Source organism: Diceros bicornis, chromosome 2, assembly GCF_020826845.1.
Source record: "Diceros bicornis minor isolate mBicDic1 chromosome 2, mDicBic1.mat.cur, whole genome shotgun sequence".
Taxonomy (NCBI): domain Eukaryota; kingdom Metazoa; phylum Chordata; class Mammalia; order Perissodactyla; family Rhinocerotidae; genus Diceros; species Diceros bicornis.
In genome coordinates, this window is record NC_080741.1 from 2,437,973 (window position 1) to 2,454,779 (window position 16,807).

Genomic DNA, 16,807 nt, shown 5'->3' on the forward strand with positions numbered 1-16,807 from the left:
TTTAGTTCCCTTGAGACTTCTTCTCTGACCCATGGATTATTTATAAGTGTGATGTTCAGTTTCCAAGTGCTTGGATATTTTCCTGCTGTGTTTCTCTAATTGACTTCTAGCTTGAGTTCACTGCAGTCAGAGAACACATTCTATATAATGTCAATTCTTTTAAATTTTTTTGAGGTTTGCTGTATGGCTCAGGATGTGAGCACTTGAAAAGAGCGTGTTCAGCCATTGTTGGGTGGAGTGTTCTATAAGTGTCACTGGGGTCTTCTGGGTTGATCGTGTTGTTGAGTTCTGTATCCTTGCTGATATTCTGTATGGAAGTTTTATCAATCATGGAAAGAGGAATGTTGAAGTCTCCAATTATGCTTGTGGACTTGTCTATTTCTCCTTTCAGGTCTATCAGTTTCTTGTTTCACATATTTTGGAGTTCTGTTTTTTGGTGCATACATGTTTAAGATTGCTGTATCTTCTTGGTGGATTGACCCTTGTATAATTATACAATATTTCTTGCTGTCTCGGCTAATTTTCTTTTCTCTGAAGGTAATTTATCTTCTATTAGCTTCTATAGCTACTCCTGTGTTTCTTTAATTAGTGTTTATATGATATATCTTTCCCATTCTTTCATTTTCAATCTGCCTATTTTGTTCTATTTGAAGTGAGTTTCTTATAGGCAGAATAAAGTTGGGTCGTGTTTGCAAATCCAGTTTTCCAATCTGTGAGTTTTACTAGGTATATTTAGACCTACTTACATTTAATATAATTATTGATATGTTAGGGTTTAAGTCTATCATTTCTATTTATGCTCTCTGTTTTTTGTTTCTCTGTTTTTCCTGCCTTTCTGTGGGTTACTTAAGTATTTTTTTAGAATCCAATTTTTTTTTATCTATACTGTTTTTGAGTGCATTGCTTTGTTTAACTACTTTTTAGTTGTAGCCCTAGCTATTCCATTATATGGACATAACTTTTCCTATTTACTGTTGTCATCATTTTGCCAGTTCAAGTGCAGTCTAGAAACCTTACCTCCCTTTATGTCCCTTCACCCTCCCCTATTTGTAAAGTAATTATCTTAAATATTTTCTCTATGTACATTTACAAACAAATCAAACAGTATTATAATTTTTGTTTTAAGCATCAAAGATAATTTAGAAAACTCGAAATAAGGAAAATCTAACCTCTTTACCTATACTTTTGCTTATTGTGTCCTTACTTCCTTTTTGACATTCCAAAATTCTTTTCTTTTACATTTTCCTGGGAGGCAGAAAAATCCCTGAATAGAAATCGCTTTGTGGTACATCTCAAGGGATGGCCTGGGAGCACTCACAGGATGCCCCGCGCCCCAGTGTGAGATGCTATTATCCCAAAAAGGGCATGTATCCCCTCGGAGCTGCCAGTGTCGAGAGACGATGATGTGGACCAGATCCCTCCTTTCAACAAGTGCCTCCTGTATGGATTTAAGTCACAACTTCGAGGAGAGGGCGGCAGAACTGAATAAAGTGAAATCAAATCAGATTAGTAGAAGAGAGGCTCATAAAAATCAAGTTGAGGTCTAGAAAAATAAACAGAGTAACAGTTCTGGCACAGGGGCCTCGAGTCTGTTTTCATGCTTGTCTGTACTCATCTCTTCGCTTTGCAACGTCCTATTTCCATCTGAATCACCACCATTATTCCGGATTCTCCAGAGGGAACCTCAGTCATCCTTGATTTTTCCTTTTCTCTCCTCCATTGTACTCAGACCCCACAGCTGGTTATTTCTCCCTGCAAAATGTTTTGGGCCTCTGCCTCCTTACTATACCACCACCACCACTCTTTGAAAGTCTTGCTTAGAGCAACAATGTCTTCACAGGTCTCTGCCTCCCTTGCCAGATTCTCCATAACTTCATTACCCTGACTTAAAATTTTCATGGCTTTCTCTCCCCGACTGCACCAGATGCGAGCCTCTCTGCTTGTTCTCTCACTTGTGGCTTCCTTCTGCTGGTTACCCTTCCATTCTCTTGCCTCCTGAGCCGCAGAGAATCTGTTTTCTCCCTGAGTCCGTCCTCTTCCAATCTGCTGCCTTTGCTCATTTTTTCTTCAAACCTCTACCCCCAAATAAAAAGCGAGCATGGCATAGCTGCCCCTCTTCCTCCTGAATGTTAAATTCTATCCTACCTTTAACCCAGCTTTTTAATAATTGCCTCCATGAATGTACTTTCTCAGTCTATTCTTGTTCAACCGAAATTCTCTTCTCTGTGAAATCCTTTTACACTCAAGTCTTCTTGATACAATCTACCTCTTAACTAGTCTCCATTTGTGAATTTTTTTGTGCCAATTTAAGTGCCTTTTAGATCCCTGGCACTGTTTTGGAGGCAGGGGTTATATAAAAATAGAAATATTTAGCCACGATCAGGCACTATCTTTAACCAACCCGAATGGACATCTGAGCGACCACCCAGCACTCTAAACCTGTGCCTGTAAGTGCACATCTTCCCTGGTTAGGGGTGCGCCACCTGTTCCTGAGTCAATCCCACCCCAATCTCCACCACACGTTGGCCACTCCTACCTGGGCACACAGAAAAGCAACAATTGTGAGATACCACCACCTCGGCAGCCTCAATTATAGTCTGTCCTAGGCTGTTTCTGTTACCTATCACTGTGGAACAAACTACCCCAAAGTCATAAACAATCACAATTTTATTGTCCCCATAGATTTTGTGGGTCAGGTTTTCACACGAGTCTCAGCAAAGATGGCTGGTCTTTGTTCCATGATGTCTGCGGCCTCGGCTGGGACTCAGGCTGCTGGGAGGGACTCGAATGGCTGGCATTTGGATCCGAGTCTTCTTTATGCACATGTCTGGTGCCTGGGCTGGTGTGACTTGAGTGGCTAAAGGCTCTCTGGTTCTCACTCTCCCTCTCTCTCTGACACACACACACACACACACACACACACACACCACCTCTTTTCAGAGGTCTTAACCAAGTACTCTCTCGGTGTGGCCTCTCCAGAGTGTGGCTTCAAGGTGGTCAGCTTCTCATATGGTAACTCGGAGCTCCAAGAGAGAATGCTCCAAACCACAAAGGGGAAGCCATGCCGCCTGTTATGACCTAGTCTTAGAATCACCATGCATCACTCCTGCCTTATTCTGTTGGTCAAAACAATCACAAACCCTCTCAGATTCAAAGGGACGGACAATAGACCCCAATTCTTACTGGGAAAAATGCCGATGAATCTGCAGCTGTTTTGAAACCACCACACAAGCTCTCGATCACTGCCTAAAGCCAGTCTATTCTCCTCTCCCTGATCCCATCCACCCAAGGACAGATGAAGTCTGGGCTATGGGGAAACGTATCACCAAAGTTCTTATGGAAATGTTGGTTATTTTCACCGTGGGATCTTTCTACGACTTGCCTCTTTCATCCTCACGATCTAGTATAACGTCCTTGGGACAAGTTCGCTTGTCACCAGACTTTTCTTCTCTATCCAGCTCTTTCCCCTCGCCTCCCACTTCGCCCCTCTTGTGACCGCCCTTCTTTCTGCTATGCTCCGGAGACTCACTCTTTCCAAAGGAAACTTCTGTACCCTCAACCTTCCCTTCCCAAAACCTGCTGACAATTCCCCATAAAATACTTTGCTCAGTCTCTTCCCCAGTGGAGGCTGTTTCTCCTATCATGCTTCCCTCCCTCATCAGAAAAGGGACAGGCATTCTCCCAGCTCCCCACTACTTTTGACATTATTCCCCCACCGCCACATAAGTCTCTCTTTTGAGACTGATGCCAACGAATTCTTGCTAGCTGCTGCCTTTCTCAGTGCTCTCATCCACTGACCTTCAAATCAGTCTCCTCCACAACTCCCATCGTCTTCCTGCCACTTGGTGACCCAGCCAACATGCTAGCCCCCAATTACAGCTCTCCTCCACTGTGACAGCCTTGACCGCCACTCATCCTCAAAACCACCACCACTCCTTCCTGAGACCGTCCCTCCTCTTGCTCTGTTGGTGCCACCCATCTACCCCAGTTTCCCCAGGGACCCGCTTCCCTCTGGAATTATCAAGCAATGTCTCTTTATACTGTTTTCTATTTCTAATCTCTGCCTTCTGCTCAAACCACTAACCTATTTTCCTCAATGTCATCACCAAAACACTTCTTCAGTGATCAGTAATCATTGTTCTTTGGTTTAAAAGTGCTCTCAGTTAAACACCAATGCTTTCCAATTTCCAAATCCAGCAGACTCTTCATGGTCCCTTCTGTAACAAGTGACACAAATTTACCTCTTCCCTGAAACTCTCTTCCAAGACTGATTCCTTCAGAAGGCTTTTGAGGATCTTCGATGACTCCGATTTTTCCTGCCAATCTATCCCATCAGTGTTAGTGGTGTTTTTAGTTCACCCCCCTCCCTTGCCTGCCCTTTTTCTTCTGTGTCTACACATACTCCCTGAGTGATTGCACCTGCTTCCTTGGTTACAGCTATCATTTGCACATGGACAATTCCCAAACCTCTATCCCTTGCCACACCTCTGCCCTGAACTCTGGAACAGCATTCATGATGACTGACACATTGCACCTTTCCAACTGGATGTCTTCTAAGGATCTCCAACTTAGCAAGCATTGCAGCCTTCTCCACCACCACCCTGCTCCCACGCCCACCATTGGGAGACATTACTAAAATGTAATTTGCCAGCAAAGAAGTAATAATGGTGGTGACTGATTTTAAAAGAAAATAAGCAAACGTGAAATGTTCAATCTCTGTGCTGCTAAGCTGTCCCAGGCAGGCAAGATTTTTTCAAGTACAGGATGGATGCTGATTATCATGACCACTATCTCCAAGGACAGGCAATTCTTTCAGCTCCTCTATCCTACTGGAAATGCCTTTCAAGAAGATCAGCTCTCTGTGCTCTCATATTAAGCTCTGTAGGCAACTTTCTGATCCGTAATTAAATTGAACAAAAAGGCAGATGCCTGTTATTGTGACTGGGATATGGCCGATATATACTCATGAGGTGCCGTTCTGGTTGGTAAATGATTCTCTTGTCAGTTTGCTGAGTGTGAGTCAGTGCCCCAAGTTGGTGAACTCTAGGTGAACTGTTGAGATCAAGTTTCTGGATTTGCAAAACTGAAGACCAGACTCTGGATTGTGGTGACTGAAAATAGACCAGGAACCTGAGAGTGAGGCCCCGCTAAGGAGTCAGCAGACGCTGTGTGTTGCTGTATTTTTAGCTGGACACACTTTGCCTTGTATGTCTTTGTCTTGCACAGTGAATATCACAGTGCAAAGCATCAGAAAGTTGAGTACTTGCTTACTGTCTGACCTCAGATATTCACTGGAGTGTCCAAGAGAACACTATTAAATGCACTCAATCCTACAGTTAGAATTTCTAGGAGACCCACTCCAACCCCACGGCATGAATTTCTAAAAGATCCACAAAGCCTCCATGGCAGGAAAGAAGTCAACAGAAATATTAATATTTGTATTAATAGATACAGAAACGACAATAACAACAGCAAAACAGCATATGGAGTGGCAAAATCCTTAGCAGCCTCAAGAATGGTGTACCTACCATTATTGAGTGTGTATTTTGTGGTAGGTGCTTTGCATATTTTATTTCATTTAATTATCCCAACATCCCATGAGCTGCAAATTGTTATCCCCATTTTATAGTTGAGGACCACACAGCCCAGAGGATTTAAGTAACCTCCCAGAGTACACAAGTTGTAAGTGGCAGAGGTGGGTTCAAACCCAAAGCATTTTGACTGCAAAGCTGATACTCTTAAACATAGTGGACATTTGCTGTTTTCCTATTAACTGTTCAAACCAGAGAGAACAGTGTGAAGAGTTAAGCTATCAAAGTTTACACAAATCTGAGTTTCAAATATACTATCTTTAACTGCAAATAGCTATCCTCAGGTGTCGGCTAAATGCTGCTTTAATAATTTCTTTGGGAATTCTGAATGTAATCATCAGAAGAAAATATTAAAAAAAAGGAGAATGCACGTAACAAAATTAACAACTAAGCATCTTTGTGTTTGTTTATTTAAAAATAGTCTTCGAAAATGATCTCTCATCCTCTGTTCCTCTAACTCCATGCCACCTTTTGCTGAGTAGAATAGTGTCATTTTGAACTTTTTTGACCAGGTGCTCAGTAAGAAATCAAATCTCCACTGCAACCCAGGACACAAGCACATGTAAATGTATGTGCTGTGTCTGTGAACGTGAGCGTGTGTGTGTTTGAAACGAATATCACAACGCCTTCCTCACCGAGTTATGGACTCTGCTGTATTGTATTTCATGTTGTGAGAGTGCTGATCACAACCCACTGCACTGATTTCCTAACCCATCAATGGATATAGACCCAGTTGGAAGAGCCCTGGGATGTGGGAGGAATGTTGCCGGAGTGAGAACCTGAGTCCCTTGCTAGTTTCCCCTCTGAATGGGAAACCTGTGCTCTCACAAGCACACCAAGGTGATGGGGTTGGATCATCTCCAAGGCCTCTTTCTGTTCCGCTCCATCGTCGAGGGCTTTCCACCTCCACGTGAGAGATTTCTCTTCCTCAAGTACTCAGGAAAGGCAGTGCACTTCTCCCCTCTGCGCAGGACTGACTGCTCCCAGTGCCTCCCACCCCCTCCCATGTCCATTTCCAAGGGGCTGAGTGCTGTCACTGCTCAGCCCAGGGGCCCGAGTCCATTCACAGCTGTTGTTTGGACCCTCGATCCCAGCAACCTTGCTGGGTGGGGATGTCACTCCCCAGGCGCCACCCCAAAGCAATATAGCCTTGCCTGGTTAAAGCAAGCAAGCCCAGTATTAACATTAACATGCATTTCTAGTGACATCTACTGTGTCTCCAATGCCCCATCCGGCAGACTGCTAAACCATAACAGATATACTTTGAATTTAGGACAAGCTTTTTGCATTTGGAAACGGAAATTTTGATTATATTTCAGGGCAAAATTCTAAACCTCCTGAAAACAGAGTATAAAAGAGAATTTAAATGCAGTGTATTTACTTGTGCAGAGAGAAGCTTCTCTGACTCTAATCCCAAAGTGATTTTGAAACTCAGAAGGTGCTCAAAGCTTTACAGTAAGTTCTTCTGAAATCAGAAAGATAGTTATCTGCATAATCTCTCTGAATACACTAAATGAAAATACACACTCCCGCACCCACACAACTCTACCAAAGCTGATGAGAGCCAGCGAGGGTTATCAGGGCGCGAAGTCGGGAGAACACAGCTGCTTGAGGAGTTAAACCTGAGTGACCGTATCCTAAGGGCTGCGAGAGATGTGCATTTTTCGACCCACAGGATTCTGTGACAGGGCCCCTGCATCTGCAGACAACCAGAAAACCCAGCCCAGGACCACTGTGTGTTTATCTTCTCCACTGAGGACAAAATGGCGATGCTTTAAGCATGCTCCCGTTCTGCATACATTTTTTCACTGCAGATACATATTTTTAATAAACGAGAGAAGCAGGCTATGCAGGCTAATAGGTAAAAAAAAAAAAAACACACAGGATTATTAGTACAATTACTTGCATGGATTAATTAGAAAAGATTACAGTTAACATTTTAAAGACAGAACACTAGTATGAGAAATATGTATTAAGGCTGAATTCCACATTTTCCTCAAATAATTAGGTCCTATTCCTACCAATGATTAAATATCAAACAATGATAATTTTATCAATTGTACCAGGTTCTCTCTTAAACACTTCACTTCTTACAGTCCAGGCTGCACCTTAAGAAATGCCTGGGTTACTTCAATACTTCCTACAATATCTGCCCTCCAGTATAATAGTATGCCTCAAAATTTGGGGAAACTCGTAAGCATTGATACTATAACACTCAGAAGCCATTAGACCACATTTCATAGTTTATTGAGACTTTTTCAGTTTTACTTGTCTATGGTAGGTACAGTTCTAGTGACCAAGATTACATCAAAGCTCTGCTGTTATTATAAGCAGCTATAAGTAGCAGATATAAAGTTGGCTGCCATGCCTTAGACACACACACACACATATGCACGCACACGCATGATACTGTACACTCAGGCATGCAAACTTATAAGAAATGTGCATTCCTTTTATTTAAAACACAATTACACACAACTAGTCCAGAATTTGTTAAGCTACCGTTTAGACAAACCTGAGAAAGCTCGAAATGTCAAGTAACGCTGTTTCCATACTGCTCATTCAATGGCACTATCAATCACAATGAAATCTAGTTCAATTATCTATATTAAAATCACAGATAATATAAAAATAAAAATTTTTGCAAAAGCGCTAAAACATACTAGAATTCAAATTCACAAATTTTTATATGTAACATATATTCCCCTTCATATTAATTTTAATGATATGTATAATACAATGTACAACAGAATAAAAAATTGTAACAGAATTCAGCAGCCAAATAATATACAGTTATCACTATAAAACTGAGAATTAAAGTTATCAACTGAGCAAAGAAAACAGATTGAAATTAACAGCAGTGTTGAACTTGCTGGTAGTGTGTTACTTAGAAACTCCATCTCAAAGAAATTAAGATTACACTATTTCACCTCAAGAAGAAACACAACACAGAAATCTAAGCAGAACTGAGCACAGTAACTGACGAAACCAGCTGCCTCTCTCCCCATCTCCCTAAAGATTTCCCTTAAATTCTAATGTCGTATCTATAATGCCCATCCCACCAGACTTCTCAAACACAAGAGATCTACTTTGAATTTAGGACAAGGCTTTTGCATTTGGAAATGGAAGCTCTGACCATATTTGGGGGCACAATTCTAAATGTCCTGAAAAGATAATACAAACTTTTCTATAATATCATATAAAATGTAGACAATACAGACCCAGTCTGGCTAAGATATTTTGTATTTACTATTGATATTATGATAGTTTGACACCAAATTGTGTCTATATAGGAAGAACCCTAAATAAAAAAGTAAACATGCAGAAGCATTTATAGAGAAAATTAATCACTTGTATCACAAAACAGATTTTCATATTTTAGACTAAAAACAAATCTGAAGACTTAAACATTTCAAGATACTATTTGAAAAGCATCATAAAATACAACTCTCATTTTATCTATGCATCATATATTATGTAAAATATACCAGTGTGACATACTAATATTATACACTGCAATAAATATAATTTACATCTGTATGTTGGATCTTTCAAGAAAGTGTCAATCTGTACAACTGAAGGACTGTGAGCTTCAACAATAAATATTATTATGATAGTTACAATTTGATGAGCAAAGTTAAAGCTTCCCTATATCTCTAACTGGTTACACATCTTCTTGTCACCAGTCCAATTCCAGCTGCTACAAGCACTGACATCTCTTGTATCAGAGGCAGGTTAGTGCACCGCCTGAGCAGACTGAGAAAACGTATAGGTCACGGGTCCACATCACAGCTGGTGAACTGTGTAGGTATTTTTAGCCAGGACTGGCACACAGGAGCAGACTGCACGTACCTCTGGCCGGCTGTGGTTTTAACGCTTTACCATGTCCCCTAGGTCCCCAACAGATGGATGTCTTGAAAGGGTCAAGAGTTCCACAGCTGGACAAGTGGCGATGTCAAGGTGTTAACCTCCGAATCCTATTCTCATGCTGGATCTCTTCTTAGTTTGTCTTTTTATCGTTTCAATGCAAATACACATTGATGTTCAAAGAGTCAAAGATGCCAATTTGTGAGCCACAAAACACCTTGAACTTGGCACTAAAATAGTTTTGTAGTGTGAAATTTAGTTAACTGGTAAGTTCTATAACTTTAGCAGTTCTTTCATCAAAATGCCAACAGATTTCTACCTTTAGTATTAAAATACCTCCTCATATCATCATATGTCATGAATCAGATTTCCAGCCAATAGATCACTGCTTCATCTTGACCCTCTGCATGCTTTCACCATTCGCACAGACTCTTCCCAGAGACCTCTTTTCACCTGGAAGGAGGTGGCAAGATCATTCTTGTCACTATTCGGCATGCATTCACAAGTCATTGTCCACTACGTGATGTATGAAGCTAAAGAAGAAACACTCTGGAAAAATCATGCCAAGGAGTAAAAGGGCATTTCTAGTGACTGTCCACCTCCTCATGGGTCCACACTCCAAAAGAAAGTTCTCTGGAGGCTGAAACAATGTACTTAACACATACTGTAAACCAGGCTGGGCATCTGAGACCTAAAAGCAAGAAGACTAAAATAAATGGTGAAGAAATATGATACAAACGTGTGCCATTAGCCTTTGAGTCAAGGGTGGTACAGGCTTTGAAATTTCCATTTTGGTCAATTTAGCGATATTAATCTTGTCTCACTGAACAGGAAGTTTGACAGGGACAACACAGTAATGACAGACTTTAGACTTTTTCTTCTAGGATTTCACAGCAGACAATGCTGTAGGACCCTAACCAAGTGACGACCTAGCTAACTTTGTCTTTCCTCAAAATGAGGAGGTGTAGGTCAGACATCTAAAAGGTTTCCTCTGGATTTGGTTTCTACAATTCTGTGCATCAACACTCAACATGTGTAAAAGAATCACTTCTGAGGAAGCTAAACACAGACTTTCTTCATTGGTCTTGGTGGCCTGAGACTGGATAAACTGAGCAACTTGAAGAGAAACAGGTCTTACAAATCCTCAGCCCTCCCAGGCATTGCAAGAACTGAAATAAGCCCTGACTTTCCTGTCACCACGTCCCACAGGGCACTAAGGTTCTTGCCTTAAGACACAGCCCCAAATTGCTTTACTTACACAGTGCTTTCAAACAAGTCACTCCACCATCAAATGCAGACTCTGCTGTTGGCTTTATTGGGGCTAGTTTTCACCACTAAAAATTCCTTTGACACTGGATTTATTTGTCTGGAGTTATAAACTGTGTTAACTCACCTCATTATTCTACATTATATAGAATTTAAAGATTTCAAAGGTTAAAAATGCAGCAATTCAATACTCATTGAAAACTGTTATTAAAGTTATTGAAATGTTTTACAGATTTCTCATTACTGCATGGCAGAGAAAAAAGACAAAAGAAAACACTGGCCAAGAGTCTTCTCTTAAACCATCAGTAGTGTGACCAATAGTTTCTACAACTTATCTTTCAGTGCTGTGGTACCTTAGCTACTTAAATTTCATTCTTCATATTTCCCTTTCCCATATATTTGGAGTTTTTTTCTTTAAATATGAGGATGCAAGATCCAGCAAAGGATTATAGTTTCCCATTCTATCAACACAACCTATAAAAATTCTGCCTTCTTCTTTTCAAATTGCATTCAATGCTTCCCAGCATTTCAAAGGAGCAAAAAAGAGCCTTTACAGCATGACAGTAATTTACACTAAAGCCCTATTCTAACGATGCCTTCTCCCCACTCCCCCTTGCCTCACACAATTGAGAACATGTTTGCAGGCCCTGTGGGGGTGACCGTCCACCTCGCTTCTCTAACAGAACACTATCCTCCTGCCCGACATCCCTTAACGTGCTAACAGTTACTCAGCTTTGGTCTGTAGTTTATCTGAGATTTTTACATTGTTTTTACAGATGTGAGTGAGCATTTGTGCTGGAACACAAACTCCTAAGGCATCATCGCACAGCAGTGGGGCCGGCAAACGCTCCTTATCACAAGAAGTCTAACAGAGCTCGTGGTGTTTACCAGGAAAGTACACGCAGTTTGATTATTCTGAACTCATTTTACTTGTAAGATAACACATGCAGGTTTCCATCATCAAACATTTAGCACCCAACATATAGTGAGCAGTTTTCTATAAATAACTGGGCAATAATCACATTTTAGGCTTTTAAATTCATTGATTTTACTTTTCTATTCAATTCTCTCAAGAAACTCAGCCAGCTACCACCTATGCTTACAGGATCAAAAAGGACACAGCCGAGATTTGTCCATCTGACACTGAACGAACCGAGTTTAGTATTTTGCTATACTACGCTAACTGTGAAAATGTGGACTTTCAATTTGTTCCTACCATGGATAATTAAAACAATAAGGACTAGAAGAATCACAAACTGAAGTTTCAATAATTTCTTGAAGAAATTATTAATATCAAAACAGCTCCAGTACTCAAGTGCACTTTAACCAGAAAAGCATGTAGATTTTAAAGGCAGAAGAGAAGTAAATGTTTAACCAGGAGAGTATTATTTTATTATACATACTTCTGGTTAGAAAGAAGGGAGGCCTTGAAAGCAAACCCAAACAAGCTAAGCGTGGGCGTGGGCATTTCCACTTCTATTTTTTTCTTTAACTCACTACTTTCTTGGTTTGAATTTTCTCTAAACTTACTAGAACCTTAAAGGGGAAAAAAGCACTTGGCTCTATGAAGCATCCTACCACGTTACAAAGTGGGTATTTGGGGATCCTTGTGTCCTCACAAGCTTGTATCTCCATTCTGCTTGAACTCGGGTAAAATATTGAGGGTCATGTCTTCACTCTTGGATTGCAAATTTGCTTCACTTCGTCTGGAAGCTTTCCTGGTGGCTCGGGAGAGTCTCCTTCTGAAAGTATCTCCTGCCAAGAAGTAGAGGATGGGGTCCACACAACTGTTGAGACTTGCTAGGCCTCTCGTCACCTGATAGGTGGCATACACCCTGTCATTGAAATCACACATTTCTGGGGTCTGAAAATCCAGCCGGGCCCTCAAATTCATCGTTTTCATCACATGGAAAGGGATGTAAGACACAGCAAAGACAGTCAGGACAATAACCACCAGGTAGATTGACTTTCTCCTCAGAGGCGAGTTGTCCAGGTCTTTGTAAATCAGGGCTCTCACAATCAACCCGTAACAGCCCAGAATCAGCACCAAGGGGACGCAGAACATGGCCACCGTCGCGCACATGCTGTAGATGAAGTAACTGCGCAGGTGCTCGTCCGCGGTGGTGTCGTAGCAGGTGGTGGTTCTGTTCTTCCGGACCCCGGTGCCCGAGTAGAAGAGGATGGGGGAGATGACCCCCACCACGAGAAGCCACACGAGCACGCTGACGTACACGGCGTTCTTCTTCTGGAGCCGGCCCAAGGACTTGAGCGGGTACACCACGCCGCTGTACCGGTGCGCGCTGATGCAGGTGAGGAACAGGATGCTGCCGTAGAGGTTCACGTGGAAGATGAACCTCTGCAGCTTGCACATGGCATCCCCGAAGATCCAGTCGGTCTTATTGAAGTAGTAGAAGATGAGCGCGGGCAGAGTCAGCACGTACAGGAAGTCGGCCAGGGCCAAGTTGAACATGTACACGGAGATGCCGCTCCACGGCTTCATGTGGAAGACGAACATCCAGATGGCCACGCTGTTGCCCAGGAAGCCGATGATGAACACCAAGATGTAGACAGCCGGCAGGTAGTAGAACTGGAAGCCCGTCTTGGTCAGCGAGCATCTGAACGAGGCGGCGGCGACGGCGGCGGTGGAGGCCACCGTGCTGTTGCCCCAGGGCGAGCCCGGGCCGCCCAGGAAGGCGGCGTCCGTCCCGTTGGGGACAGCCGGCCACAGCGCCTCGGTCATTCTCGGGTCCCCGACTCAGGCGGCGGCTCCGAGGGGCAGGCGGCGGCGAGAGGGCGGCGGCGGCGGCGCGGGGCGCAGGGCGCATGGGAAAAGCGGCCGCGCGGAAGGGGGCGGGCGCCGGGGACCCCCGCGGGAGGGGGCGCAGGGGGGCTCGCCCACGCCGGCTCCGGCCCCGCGTCCGCCGCGGGCCATGAACTCCCCCGGGCCTCGACTTCGCCGTCCGCTGGCAGCGCCGAGGTTACACAACAGGGCGCGCGGGGCACCGGCGCCGACAACTTTCCGACCGCGCTTTCCCGGGCGCCGCGGGTCCGCGCCGGGGAGCGCACCGGGGGCTCTGCGGGGTCCGGCCGACTGGCTGCGCGGCGCTCCGGCGCGCGGGGGGCGCCGCCAGCCTCCTTCCCCCGGAGATCAACTTCGTTTGCGCATCTTCCTTCTCCCTACCTTGCCCGCGAGCAGCTCGGCGCTGGGGTCCCGCCGCTCCCTCCGCGCCCCTGCGCCCAGCCCGGGGGCCCTCGGGGCGCGCGTGGCCGCAGAGCCGGCGCCGTCCGCGAGGCCCTGCTCGGTCCCGAGTGCGGGGCAGGCGGGCCAGCCGGGCTCCCCGCGAGGGTGGGCGGAGTCCGGGCACCGGGCGAGTCCGGCTCCGCGGGGAGCGAGGGGCGTGCCTGCCCGGGCGGCCGCCGGCCGGCGCTCTGCGGCCGTGCTCGGGGAGCCGGGCTCCGCCGGCCGCGCGCCCAGCTCCCGCCCGCCGCGGCTGCCCGGCCGGCGACGGCGAGGGCCGCTGCCGGGAGCGCCTGTCCGCGAGCGCTCGCTGCCCTTCCGCCGCTGTCGCGGCGAAGTGGAGTTGCGGCCCCACAGGGAACCCTCTGAGCGCCCGCAGCCCGCGCCCGCGGCCCTGGAGGGACCGGTCCGCGCCCGCAGTCTCCGGGGCCCTCGAGAGCCGCCCAGGGGTCCGCAGGTTCCCGGCAGCCGGCGGCCCCCAGCCGGGCACGCCCTGCCGTTGCAGGGCGCCTCCTTCTCCGCCACCGAGACCGGATTCCTGGCACACGCAGGAACCTGCTCCTGGGGAGGAGGGAGCGCGAGCTCCGGGGGAGGGAGGAGGGAGGGAGCGGGGACTCTCCTGCCCTCTAGTCGGCTTTTTCCTTTTTATTTCAATATTTTATTTCCTTTTATTTTTTCTTAGTTAACCAGATACTAATAACCCGACGTCACTGGTAACATCCACGTGAGAATTTCTAAAAGGACCTTGTGAAAATATTGTTAGTAGAAACTTCACGTTGCTTCGGCACATTTTAACTTGATACCCACCACCTACCGACAAGGCAAGCTCCCCAAATCCTCCTGTCCAGTGCGTTTAATTAAACAGCAGAGGCTGCAATGAAAAGTAATTTAAAATATATTGTTTTGGAAATAACTTGGATATTAAATAGAGCTTTACATAGATAGATGTAAGGACAATTACAACTCTAAAGTGATTAAGGTATGGTTTTTGGGTTTTATTACCAATCACATCTATAGGTTAAAGCGATTAGTCATAATTATCGCTAGTAAGTACCAGAACGTTATAGGCTGGGACTTCCTTAAATACTATTGAAAAACGTATTGAATATGTATTGAAAAACGTTTCCATGGTTTGAATGTATCAAATTTTTAAGCAACGCGCTTCAAAATTGTATTTAGGTAAGTTTAATCGGAAAGTAAATGATATAGTAACTGCCCAGGGACATATTTAAATGGGCCCCCACAGGAATGGAATTTAGCACTTCTTGACAATTTACTAATTAACAATATATTTTATGTGAACTATTAGCAAAGGCTTTTCTCTTAGAGGAAAAAAGAGAAAAGAAAATATCTGTAAAATATATACGATAAAGATTTCTTTCTGGCCCCAGACGGTGCATGATAGCGTTCTCTTAAAAATACTCAAAGGAAAACCACATCTCCTGGCTTTGATACCACAAAGGAAAACTCCCCACAAGCCCGGCAGGGTCCTTGAGAGGAGGAGAAATGACACAGCCCAGCACATGGCTTCAGGGGCGCAGGGGCACTTTGAGATGTGGTCAGTTGAACAGCGAGAAAATAAGTGACGAAACGAGAGTAAATGGCTCAAATAAAGGGCACGGATGGTGGTGTCTTGAGAACACTGTTAACTGAAATGAATGGTACTGACCTCAGTTTTCTCATCTGGAAAATGAGGAAGTTGGATTTGGTTATCTTTTATTTTTCATTCCAGTCCTCAAATTATGATTCTATAACTCTGTGCTTTCACCTGAAACATTTTCATATTGTCGCATAAGGATGGTACTGACTGGGATGATATTCTATTAAGAGAAAAGGAAGCAAAGAAAAGCATTAGAGTCCTATGGGTACTGCCTGGGTCCCGATTCCTCACTCCTGTGCATTTTTCATTTGCATCAAAAGCAGTACGTAACCTCACTCAGAAGCCTGTTGCAAATGCATTAACTCATAATGGGAGTGTTTGAAATGTATACTTAGTCCAAATACCACTGAGTACTTTCAGAAAACTTGACACTTCACTAGGAATTTGGAGGAGATAGTTGTCCTAAGTGCGCCACAGACTTTTTTTTAATGATGTTAAAATGGTAAATTTTGTAAACACGGCTTTTACATACAGCATATCTAACTACGTATTTATAATATGTTTAAGTTATGTTTTAAATCAAAACTGTCCCTCATGGGGATAATTTATATGTATTCAGTTCCTGTTTGTTGACTTTGTTAACTTTCTATTTGTAACACATTGAACTAGATTTAATGAAGGAAAAAATAAAATACCATCTAAAACTCAAAACATGACAGTATTTATTGATGTTTGAACACCAATTATAGATGTCTTAAAGGTATGAAAATAATATGCTCCACATCTTTAAGTGACTTCCCTCAAATATTTTGTATTAATTTGTATTGTATTTGATTAATGATGTAAATGCCTGTCTTCAAGAGATTTACAGTTTAGTTGAAAATGCAAAGAATATACATAGTTAACCATAATAATAAAATATAACAATAGCAATACTAATAAGCCTTTCCTATATTCTCAGCACTGTGCACACCTAACAAGGGTTATTTCCTTTAATCCTTAAAAACGTTCTGTGATGATAATTGACAATTGTATCCCTATCTTATAAGTGGTGAAACGAAGGCACAGAGAGTTTAACTCATCTTTAGTCACACAGTTGACACTGGGATTTAAACTTAAGCCATATATCCTTAAAGCCCATACGTTTAGCCACTATTCTATGATAAAATACACACAAGTTCGGGGCATTGATAGGAAAATTAACTGTTAGTGGCCACTACAGACTGAGCATAGAAAGGGTTATTC

The 16,807-nt window shown here is 43.7% G+C and overlaps 1 protein-coding gene across 1 annotated transcript; it reads right to left on the bottom strand.

Annotated features, from left to right (window-relative positions):
- Positions 1 to 7,816: 7,816 nt before the first annotated feature.
- Positions 7,817 to 14,153, bottom strand: P2RY1 (purinergic receptor P2Y1). Its single transcript, XM_058550640.1, has 2 exons — positions 12,303 to 14,153; positions 7,817 to 10,149 (listed from the first exon to the last, which is right to left on the bottom strand). The coding sequence occupies exon 1, from the start codon at positions 13,462 to 13,464 to the stop codon at positions 12,340 to 12,342; it is 1,125 nt and encodes a 374-aa protein (XP_058406623.1). The 5' UTR covers positions 13,465 to 14,153; the 3' UTR covers positions 7,817 to 10,149; positions 12,303 to 12,339.
- Positions 14,154 to 16,807: the final 2,654 nt, after the last annotated feature.